The 12384-nt window shown below is 36.3% G+C and overlaps 1 protein-coding gene across 1 annotated transcript in view; it reads right to left on the reverse strand.

Annotated features, from left to right (window-relative positions):
• LOC128653391 (uncharacterized protein C6orf132 homolog) overlaps positions 1 to 12384 on the reverse strand; it is a 71111-nt gene that overhangs the window by 5218 nt on the left and 53509 nt on the right. The window contains exons 3-4 of the mRNA XM_053706640.1: positions 11439 to 11505; positions 1853 to 5357 (exon numbers count right to left, since the gene is read on the reverse strand). Coding sequence (XP_053562615.1) covers positions 1853 to 5357; positions 11439 to 11505 — 3572 coding nt within the window. The remainder of the gene's footprint in view (positions 1 to 1852; positions 5358 to 11438; positions 11506 to 12384) is intronic.

Here is a 12384-nt window from a genome sequence, read left to right on the forward strand (position 1 = left end):
ATACACTGCACATTACCAGTTTTCTTTCAAAATATTTTTTTACATTCCTAAATCATTCTCTTCAGTCAACAGCATGAAGAATATAAATACAAAGATTAATAGAAAACCTTGACTTCATTATAGTTCACTTGAAAGCTGAGCTACAGGATTCTTAATGGTTTTGAGATATAATTGGGTCTGACTTCAACAGTATATTTCTGTCTCAGTAACTGTGATTGCTTAAAATGGATCAAAATTATTTTTTTATAACAGTGCCAGTCGAACAATAAAAAAACACAGCTGGTATCTATCAGGCCTTTAGTCATATTTGACTTGCTAATGCTAAAGTAGTGTAGGACGTCAGAATGTTAGAAAAATGTGCAATTAGCAATGTTAACAATACACACGCAGAGCATTCTATTTCTCTTAATTGTTTTCTTAGGTAGAATGATTATTATATCTAATTATCCAGCAGCTCTTTTCCACCACACGTTACCTACATGCTTTCTTAATGATAGCTTTGATGTAGTATTGAAAAAAGGAAGACAGAAATAGTTACAAGTTGGTGGACAGTTTTTGAGTAGCAGGAGGAAGCTGGAGGGAGACAGTTTAGAATGGAGGAAATAGGCATTTCTTTTAAGAAGGACATAAAATGTTTGTAGAATGTTGGGCATATGCATATCAGCTGCTTCAAATAGACATTAAAAAAGTGCTCTAATGTGTTATATTAAAACAACAGTGCAATGATGAAATGCTCTGTGTGTTTAATTCTGCAAATGGGTTGCTGAACACATCTGATGAGCAAATGACAAGAGGCATACATGTATAACCACAAGTCAATAAAGAGTATACCAAGTTGAAAAGTCTCTTAAAATGACATGATCTGAATCATAGAATTTAACTTGTTACTGTCATGAGAAGTTGCTGATTGGTAAGTTTTTTCTATTCCCCTTTGATTTCTAATTAAAAGGTTCTTGAACCTACTTCAGTATGCTCAGTTGGAAAAGAAATCTATTTTTACTAAACTAACAAACAAGACAAATTCGATTACAAAAGTAATTTTGCATTTTTTTTTTTAAATGATATGCTCTGTCTGCTTTAAATAAGTTTCATTTTGTCTCTGTATAGGGACAGTCTAGGTCAAAATTAAACTTGTATGATTCAGATAGAGCATTCAATTTTAAGCAACTTTTTAATTTGCTCTTATAATCAATTTCTTTGTTCTCTTGGTATCTTTATTTGAAAAAAAAAACAAAAAACAAAACAAAACAGGAATGTAAGCTTAGGAGCTGGCCCATTTTTGGTTCAGCACCTGGATAGAGCTTTCGGATTGGTGTCTAAATGTAGCCACCAATCAGTAAGCGATACCCACGTGCTGAACCAAAAATGGGCCTGCTCCTAAGCTTACATTCTAAAAAAGATACCAAGAGAACAAAGAAAAATTAAGTAAATTAGAAAGTTGCTTAAAATTGCATGCTCTAGCTGGATCATGAAAGTTTAATTTTGACTAGACTATCCCTTTAACATAATTAAACTGTCTATATTTTGTCTTAAAGTGGCTAAAGAATGCAGCAAACAGTTTTTGAATTGTGTAGAATTTATCATAAGAAAATTTTAAAGAGGTCCTTATTAAATAACACCTAGCCACATAAATAAAATACAAATTTATATGCTAATATTTTTCTCTCAAACTATTCTTGTTTAGGTACCTCAATCTTTATAATCCCAAAATTAGCATCTGAGAATTCACAAACAACCCCTAAATGTTAGATAATTAATAATGCACTCCCCTTTAAATCACATGCAATGTTAGTAAAAAAAAATTCTCTGCCTTACTCATTCTTTATATCTTAGCTACCAAACATGAACATACCTAATTGATGGTCTGTTAGCTGAATACTCCTGATTTGGATTTTTATATTTCATATCAGTTAAAGTTGTTCTATTTAAATTCTCTGATGACACTCTTCGTCCCTGAGCAAGGTATCTTGATGTAGCACTTAGACGACGTTGATCTAAAGACATAGTGGAACTGGGCTGAGAATACATATGATTATAAGACATGGGAGTCCCAGATCTTAATGTGCTAGTACTCATTCCATAGTTTCTGGAGCTCTCAGGCTCAGGCATGTACAATCTTTTCTTAATTAGAGATCCTTTGTGAGAATCTCGAGAGACTCCCATGCTATAATTGTCACTCGAGTATTTATTATAGTCCCTGCTGCTTGTAGTTGTTTGGGAAACCATTGCATTATTTGTTGCGTAACTTCGGTCGTAACCTGGAGTAACATAATCTGATTTCATGTCTCTTATACGATCATACATAGAAGGCCTTTCCTGTTGCTGCATGTTCCTTGAGTCCATATTAGGAACGGTTGGACTGTTTCTATCATTCATGAATTCTGCTGGGGGTGGTAGAATTGTATACTCAAGTTCTTCATCTGTCCTTGAAACAGGGGTTGGTGATGGACAAGAGGATATTGTGAATTTGGCAGTGTCACCAATATTTGAAATTTGTGTAGAAATAGGTTTTTGACCTGTAGGATACAACCTCTCTTTTGACAGATCTTCAGATTCTGACCTCCAGTATGTGCTATTTGTCACTATTGGGACACTTGAGCTCTTGAGAGAACCTTCATCTTGTCTATTTGATGCCTGAAATTCTTTATCTATCCAGTTTGACTTAGGAAGAATTTCCTCTGTCCTATTGCTATTACCCAAAGTAAATTTTGAATCTCTTAAAGACCCAGTGTAACCAACCTGATCTGTCTTTCTATCATCTGACAAATTATGTTGCAATTTAGGTACAACAGTGAAAGAGTTTGATTGTGTATCATTGTATTGATGACTGAAAGAACCAGACACAGATTCACTAGTTACAGACACTTTTGGTAAACTAGCACGCTCCAAAGACACTGAATGTTTTCCCTTTTGGGTACGTTGCTTGGCTGCCATGAGTAGTGCCATTGGAGACACAGGTTCACTCTTTTCACCTGTTACAAGATCATTGATTAAACGGTCTTGATGTGAAATATGTGACTCTTCTTTGACAGGAGATTCCAATAACTTACTTTCTACTGGATCTGGTGGGTTATCTAATTTTAATACAATAGGATCTGGATTTGGTGTAACAAAAGATACTGGTTCAAAAGTAAAATTGCCAGCATTGGCTTTTCTTTCTTGGTGAGGTTTATAAGATGGCACTGGATTTGGTGAATTCTGGTGTACATTTGTTGTTTCTTTAAATATTGGTGTGGATGGAGTTACAGGTAATGGAACAGATGGTTTAGTGATCTTCACAGGTGGTGCAAGATCTTTAAGTTTAGTATCCTGTTTATTTGGTATTGGCATGTAGTCAGGTTCAGGAATTTCAATCTCTTTGCTTTTGGGAAGCCAATCAGAAGTATCTGCATCTGTTTCTTCTTTTTCAGGAGGTACAGGTAAAAGAGGAACCTTCATCATTAAGGAATTCACAATCGTATTTTCCCCTCCTTTAAATGGTGCAGCATTTACATTTGAAGTTTTTCTATTTGCTTCAGGAGGAGAATTTTTAAGCCCTCCTAGTTTCTTCTCATCTTTCATCTGTGATGCCAAGAAGGCTTCAAGCTCATTCTTTATTTTGCCAACTCTGTTCTTCTGTTCATTATCAGTGGGCTGGAAATTTGGTTGAGCAGGCTTAATTTCCACAAGTTTCTCCTTTTGTGAGGTCTGTTTAAGATGCTCCTCCTTTGCTTGTAATGCCTTAATTATTGGCAGCTGTTGAGTTTGATTAGGTGGAAGTGGTGGGGGCAATGGAGGTGGTGCTGGAGGTGCTTTTGGAGGTAAAGTGGTTGGGGCCTTCATCGGTGAAGATGGTTGAGCAGGGAGAGCTTTAAGTTTAGGAGACATCAATGGTGATGCTCTAGGTGTATTTAATGAGGGAACTATTACAGGTGGTGCAGGCGGTGGAGATGGGGACTGCATTGTAAGTACCTTTGGTGGCGGTAGTGGTGGAGGCGGTGGAACCATAGATGGAGATGATGCAGTTGCAAGAGGTGGTGGCGGAGGCGGAGGCATACATGGAGGATTTGGTAGCACCATATTTGGGACCAGTGGAGGTGCAATTGATGGTGGAGCCTCCATCCCATAACTTTCTGAATCATTTGTGAATTTAGAATAAACTTTGTTTTCCATCTCTGTCTGCTCATTATGGAAAATCTCTATATTTTTTCTTGTAAAAGTATCATTCTTAAACTGTAAACCAGCATTCGATGCATCACTGTCTCCCAATAAAGGTTTTAGTGAGATTATCTTTATGGTGGGCTTTAAACCTTTGGATGTCTCAGAATGGTAGCTATTTTTGTTAAATGGTATTTTATTATATTCTGTAGTGTTATTTTTGCTAGAGACCGATGAAAGCTCACTTTTAATTTTATTTATTTTACTGGACTGACTTTGGTCACTATTGTTAAATCCAATGGACTTGTTAAAAAAGTCTCTATCCCCTTGTTGTTGACCAATTGAATTTGATTTGTTACCCCCAGATTTCTCTACAACTACTTCAGACTGCATGGGTACATCAGCTTTGGGCTTTTGTGTAACTGATCCATATACTTCAGTACTTGCATTAATACTACCAACATTCTCCACTGTATTTTCCAGATCAGTGCTTTGTGCAGCATTTTTTAGATCTTCCATTATTATTACAGATTTCCTTTTGTTTATTGAATCATATAAAGATTTATCTTTCTGCTCTTTAGTTGTAAAAAGCTTAGCTTGTACACTTGGATTAAAGCTTGAAGGTATTGGTGATCGTGGAGGATCACTTGCGTAAACTGCACTTGTACGCTGGTCATTGGGCTGGAACATTTGTTCCTGTTGTATAGAGGATATTCTAGCTGGTGCAGGAGGAGGAACCTTAAAGGATCTTGGTAATGTGGAATGGGGATCAGTATCAAACTTGTCCATCTGTTGCTTGTTTTTGTGCAATAAATCAGGGTTTAAGGAAAATCGATTTGGTAAACCCATTTGTAAATCAGAAGGCAAAGTATTAAGAACAGTTTCAGATTTCCATTTTGAAGCATTTTGCATTTGTTGCTGGTCACCAAATGGTGCAAAAGTAGGAGAAGCAAGTGGATGATTAGGATTGGGTGCAGAAGTGTTTGGTGTTGGTGGTATAAAGTCTGGTAGACTTGGGGAAGCTGGAGATGACACTGTAGATGAAAGTGGATTTTCTTGTGGTGGTGGAGGTGGTGGGGGCATGGAGGGAGGAGGTGGTGGTGGTGGCATAGAAGGTGGTGCAGGGATTTCTTCATCTTCAAGTTCAGAATAGTCACTTGACCTCAAATCCCCAACAGAACTGTACATTCTGTAATTTCCGTTTATTTTTACACCATTACCTACAAAGAAAAAAATAATAAATTACTTTTGATGTAATCCAACATTCGCAATGTTAGGAAAGCATTAGTACAGTTTATAGAAAGAATATACATACTTCATAATGTTTATTTATTCAGTAATCAGCAAATAATCATTAAAAGGGACATACAACTTTTTTTTCCTTTCATGATTTAGTTAAAGCAACTTTCCAATTTACTGTTATTATAAAATTTGATTTGTTCTCTTGGTATCCTTTGTTGAAGAGAATACCTAGGCAGGCTAAGGGACAGCAATGTACTACTGGGAGCTACCTGATCCTCTGGTGAGCCAATGTCATGAGGCATGTGTGAGTAGCCACCAATCACCAGCTAGCTTCTAAACCTATCTAGGTAAACCAAGACAAAGCAAATTTTATATTAGAAGTAAATTGGAAAGTAGTTTAAAATTGCAAGCTCTATCCTAATCATAAACGTTTATTATAGAAATGTTGCCTGGCTCAGGTATCATGCTATTATCTTGATATCCTTTGTTGAAGGAGCAGTAATGCACTACTGGGAGCTAGATCAACACATCAGGTAAGCCAATAACAAGAGGCATGTATGAGCAGCCACCAATCAGCAACTAGCTCCCAGTAGTGCATTACTGCTCCTGAGCCCACCTAGGTATGCTGTTCAGCAAATATGATAATAGAAGTAAATTTAAATGGTGTTTAAAATGGCATGCTCTCTAGGAAAGTTTAAATTTTGACTTTAATGTCCCTTTAAAAAAAAAAAAAAAAAATCCCAAAAGGTAAAAAAAAACAAAAAAAAACATAAAACAAACAGCTTTTGTTTATTGCAGTCATTAGCATTTAGTTATCAAAGACCAATAGTTTAAAGATATCTTGGACCACTGGTTTAAAAATAAATATTTTGTAATTCAGTTGTATACATTGATTGAAAACTTTATTTGCTGTTGAAAATTAAATTTCCATTAAGGTATTTTGAGTAATTACATCTCAAAATGCTGTCTTTGGGGCTTTAATTTAGAAGGTCTATTTTGGCTTGATTTGTCAAATTCAAACTGTAGGCAATGCATATTACCTTAGTACATGTAATAAAAGGGCAGCTGATGCTAAAACCTTTCAAACCATCTTACATTAAAGGGACAGTTCACCCAAAAACTTTCTCCCCTTTAAATTATTACCAATGATCCTTTTTACCTGCCAGAGTGTATTCAATTGGTTGCAAGTAGCTCCTTTACTCATATTTCAGCATTTGAAATAGCTTGTGGTTTCCCAACCTATACTGAAAGTTTTGATACTGGCGTATACGCTATTGACAAGCCTAAGTATACACAGCCAGCAGAAGAGATTACACCCTCAGTGGGGGGCAAGATAGTTAACTAATAAAATGATAATTTTCCATTGTTCTCTCTATGTATTGAGCTTTGGTGTTCCAGACAAATATAAGATAAGGAAGCAAGTCTGTGTACATAAAAGTGATAACATAATGAGATCTGATATTAGCTGAAGCTCAACCCATTGTAATAGGCTGTGGTTTCAAAGCACAAAACCAGCTACTTCAGATACACAAATAAACCCGAAAATGCAATTTCTCAAATATTTTATACTCTGCAGTTGGTATAACAAGTCATTTAAAATACATTTATGGAAAAACAATTTTACAGTGTACTGTCCCTTTAATATTGTCTTTTTCCTCTATTGTTCTCTTCACTGTGGGCTGTGCTAACCATCAGGTTTCCAATATATAAAAATGTTAGGTTTCCAACTACGTTTTTTATTTCTTTCAGAAGACTAAATTGTTAAATATATATAGGAGTGCATGGTCATGTGGTTTTCAAAGAGGTGCAGGGCCAGGGTATCTGATCTGTAGGGTTGTCACCTCCTCAGCCATGTTTTCCTGGACACTTATGAGTTACACATGCTGCAGGGAGGAAGATGAATAGTGCTTTCCAGGATCACTATTTGTGTGCTTTTCAGGGGTGCAATTCATGTTCCCTCTGCACACCCTGCAGCATGTGTAACTCACAAGTGTCCAGGAAAATATGACCGAGGTGGGAACCCTACTGATCTAATGTATAATTTGGGTACTTGACAGTGGGTCTGCAGGGTTTGATCTGAGGTCTCGTGTGCATATGACTTACAAGATATACAGGGTATGGGTAAGCACTAATCTCATGTGGTTTGTGGATGTCAGTGGGGCCATATGGAAAGGGGGATCTTTACGTGGAGATATGACTCTCAGAGAGACTCCAGGGCAAGGGAATATCATGCTTTTTGTGGATATAGGACGGACAAAAAAAGAAAAAAAAGAATGGTAATTTAGGTGTTATATGAGGTTTATTAGAAAGTGCAGAATACATACAGGTTCAGTTAGAGAATATCACCACTGAAAAGTATAAACATGGAAAATAATAATGAATAATCTGAGCGGTTTGGCAGTTATAGGGTAACTTAAGGAAATGCTGTGTGTGACTGGGTTGTGTAAAGTGTACTTAGGTGACTTGAATGCCAGGGAGCAATGATACATGGATGAGTGAAGAGGAAAGTCTATAATCAGTGTGTTCAGAGCCACAGAATGGTGCAGTTCTAATAACTAACTGAAGTCCACTGTTTTAGATGTGCTGAGGAGAAGTGGAGTTTGATGCACAGCATAACAGGAAGCAGCTGAGTGAGAGTCTGCAGAGTTATGTGCTGGAGAAGTGAGGTGTGTGTAGAGGGTAAATGTGGATGGCAGAAGACAGGAGATGTCAGTGGTGAGGTGATGCAGGGGTTAATAAATGCTTCTGTGGAAAAAAGGCCCTTGTTTTATGACAACATTATGCAATATGAAAAATAAAGAAGCTGAAATGATTTTGTACCAATACTGATTACTGAATGTGAAATAAAGAGAACAGCACACCTACTGGCCAACCTGAATAACACACTGTGTACCTGCCTGGGCACATAAGTCAAAATGGTGGCAATTTCATTACCTCATGTGTTTAAATGAAAAATACAAAAAGGGGCATTTTAAAAACAAAGTGACCCCCTAAAAATATCCCACATAAGTAATTTATCTATAGGCAAATACGTAATTTGCAATAAGAGTATTCCTTTAAAGGGACAGTAAACCCCAAATTTGTCCTAAGTCATACATATAAAGTTGCAACCGCTTATTATTGCCAACTGTAGCCCAATTTTGTAACATATAGTTTGCAAGTAAAAACACTATTTGCGCCTCTGCCGATTTAAATGTCCGCCTGCCCCCTCCCCTATTTCCTCACCAGTATCGTCATCATCTGCCTGTGATCGCAGTTACTTTGCAATCGTACACTGTTCCTGTATTTGGAGTATGCGCAATGATGCACAGCGCCACAAATATGAAACAGCTCGGCTAATGAGCTGGTATTTTTTAGTTCCTGTTTGAAACGTCCCTCTTCAGTAAAATCAGCACATGCGCCAAACACAGGAACATGTACGATCGCAAAGTAACTGCGATAACAGGCAGATGACGAAATAGGGGAGGGGGCAGGCGGACATTTTAAAAAATGGCAAATAGTAAGTGTTTACAATATAGGTTACAAAATTGGGCTACAGTTGGCAATAATAAGCGGCTGCAACGTTATATGTATGACTTAGGACAAATTTTGGGTTGACTGTCCCTTTAAGTAATGTTGACTTCTATAGATTACTAACAACTTTGTCTCTGAATAGTTGTTTTTCTGGCTATAAAATATGGCAAGGGTTTTTCCTTAAGGGGACATTATACACATTTTTTCTTTGCATAAATGTTTTGTAGATGATCTATTTATATAGCCTATAAAGTTTTTAGTTTTTTTTTAAAATGTATAGTTTTGCTTATTTTTAAATAACATTGCTCTGATTTTCAGACTCCTAACCAAGCCCCAAAGTTTTATGAGAATACCGTCAGCTACCTTCTCCAGCTTGTTCCTGTTTGTGTAAAGGGTCTTTTCATATGCAAAAGAAGGGGGAGTGTCTTATTTCCCCACTTGGGCTTTCCAGCTACCTTTTCAACAGAGCTAAACTGAGAGCTTTTAAGTAAGTTTTTAAACAGTTTTATACTGTATTTTTATATCAGTATCTGTGTATCTTGATCTTTATAGTAGTGTCTATTACATGCAGTTATATGAAAATTAGTGTATACTGTCCCTTTAAACATGGAATGGGACACATATCTAGAGGGCTCCTGAACATGCATTGACATAATAGGAAGTAGTGGGGGTTCAGGTGGGAAGTCATAAAAAGAACAGAATAGAAAAGAGTAGTGTCAATGAACAACTTTGATTGTATTGTGCCTTTGGAATATCGGTTTGGGCATGCTTGTCAAAGCATATGACAGTGGTACTCATCCTCCTCTTGCAATTTTGCTCACCATGTCCAGTTTCTGGGTGGGAAAACTTGGTGTCGCTTTGTCAGGCATAGGATTCCATTAGGTGGTGTAATATAAGAGATACCACTCCAGGGTCGTACCATTGTCATGAAGCAAGTAATATAAGTAGGACTAACATTGGTTGGTTTAGCAAAGAAAATCATTTTAGTTGTGTCTAGGGAATGCCTAGGGTGCCAGGATTGGACTGGGATTAAATGGTGGAGCAGCCCACATCAGTTAGACCTCTGTCAGCTAGGTAGCCTTAATACACCAGATCTCCTGTTCTGCATCACCTCTGGTTAACAGCCAGACAGAAAATGTACTTTCTGCTTTACAAAATATGCAGACTGTAACAGCTTTTCTATTGTATATAGCAGCAAGGACCACATAAGAGCCTGGTCGACCAGGGATTTGCCCTGTATGCCCTATTGCCAGTTTGGGCCTGGTATTGGGTATGGATTTTGAGGGGTTAATTTAGGCCTCACAATTTTGACTGTTAGGAGAGGAAGAGAGTGATCCTGGGTACATACAGTGTAAGAGACCTTACCATTTTGCAGCTGTGCAACCTCAATAGTTACCTAACCAATAAGAGCCATTTATTACTTGGAGGCTGAACATGCTCCTAACTCAAATTACACTTTCTAGACATCAGGTGGCCAGAGAGAGAAAATTTTAATTCCATTATTTAATATACACCAGGTTTACAGCAATAAAATTGGGGAGGGCCCTGAAAACTCATACTACTGAGATGTAGTATAACCCTGACAGTCTAATAAACATAATGAAAATCAAAAAGGAATCCAGCCTCTTGTCAAAAATAATGATAACACCTCTTTATTGCTTCCACATCATGGGAAAAAAAACCCACAACATTTCAAGCCTTATAGTGGGCTCTTAGTCATGACTAAGAGCCCACTATAGGTCTTGAAACATTGTCTTTTTTCCCCATGATATGGAAGCAATAAAGAGGTGTTATCATTATTTTTGACAAGAGGCTGGATTCCATTGTTTTTCCATTGTGAATACTGGGATTGGCAGTCTGTTTAATCCGTGCCCCAGATGCATGTGTGCTGTCTCAATTGATAGTCTTATAAACATAGGTATTTTCTTTTATGAAGAATAACCCTTTCAATGCCAAATGGTTGATGAAAAGTATGTATATTCAATCCAATAGGTATCAAGTTAAATAAAAGAAATACATTTAAAAAAAAAAAAAATGTTCTACCCTTTCTTCAAAAAATAAACCACACAACATAGACATCATATTAAAGAGCAGACAAGAAAATGGCCAATGGGTAAAGGTTACCAAACAAGAGGCGAATGACAGCATAACTTTGAAATTTAAAATGACATTGTGGCCACCAATGTCGTAGTATCACTAGGGTAATATAAATACACACCCTATACATAAAGCTGTACAAACAAAAAACCATGATGGTTTCAAAAGGTTACTGGATCCTCCTAAAAACAAAAAATTTACACAAAAAAATGGTCATAACCTGTTGAGTATGAAGATTAGCATTTGTGTCCATTTAGTTTTAAGTTTATTTTTGTATCACAGTTGACTTAATTTATTTGCAAATTAGTTTCATAATTCTTGCGCAAATATTTTACCTCATGTACATTAACAGGAATTACAAAACGATGGCAGTTTTGTAAAGTGTAGCTAATATGACTGTGAAAAAATAAATATTTGCTGGAATCTACAGTTATTCTCAGCTGCCTTACCTGAAGCAGCAGAGTACACAGATGGTACAGATGGTGTTGGTACGGCCAATCCCTGTGTCTCGGTATTCTGAGAAAGAAAACAAACCAGACTGAGTTGTCATAACACACCAAAGTAGTACGATTTATGTGAGCACTTATGTAAACACTTATTTCATATATAGTTTAATGACCATTCAATGAAACTAGCATTTAAAAAAATAAAACATTATAGGTTATGCCATTTTAAAAACATTTTGTGTAGCTTTAAGAAAATCAAAACCGACTTACTGGTAATTTTCTTTTTAGTCCACAGTGTTAGTTTATGGAAACCCTTTATTATGAAATTCCCTTGCTTTTTGACCATTCTGTACGCATTAAAATCACTATTGACACTTAAAAATATTGTATGGGAAATTACTCATTTGTGCTTATTTTTGTATATGAAATAGCATTTTTTGTTCATTGAAACCACAAACCAACAAAATAGGCTGAACTTAGGGAGAGCAGTCTTAATTAGCTTATCAAATTATTTACACAAAGTCTTCCTTATCTTATTTCTCACTGTTTATTCAAGAATCAGTATCATATAGAGAGAACAATGTACAATTAACATTTTAGTATCGGTCACAACCCCACTGGGGACATGAGTTCATATAAACCTAGTTTTATTATTAATTATTATAATTTATTTATATAAAGTTCAGTAGCAATGGTTACTAATGTTCCTGAAATTTGCGGTATAGATTATATATAAACAGGCAAAATTATTGTCAAACAGAATTATCGCAGAGATTCCAACATGCTCATGGTATGTTTCTCTGACCCTAAATTTCCATCTTTATATAATTGTATGGCATTTCATCATTGGGTATCACAGCTATATAACAATAAGGTATTATTATTAGGGTAAGTGGATTTAAAGAGAGTTTAAGTTCTGGGTTTGGGTAGAACTGCAATGATGTTAAAA

This window comes from Bombina bombina, chromosome 3 (assembly GCF_027579735.1).
Source record: "Bombina bombina isolate aBomBom1 chromosome 3, aBomBom1.pri, whole genome shotgun sequence".
Classification (NCBI taxonomy): domain Eukaryota; kingdom Metazoa; phylum Chordata; class Amphibia; order Anura; family Bombinatoridae; genus Bombina; species Bombina bombina.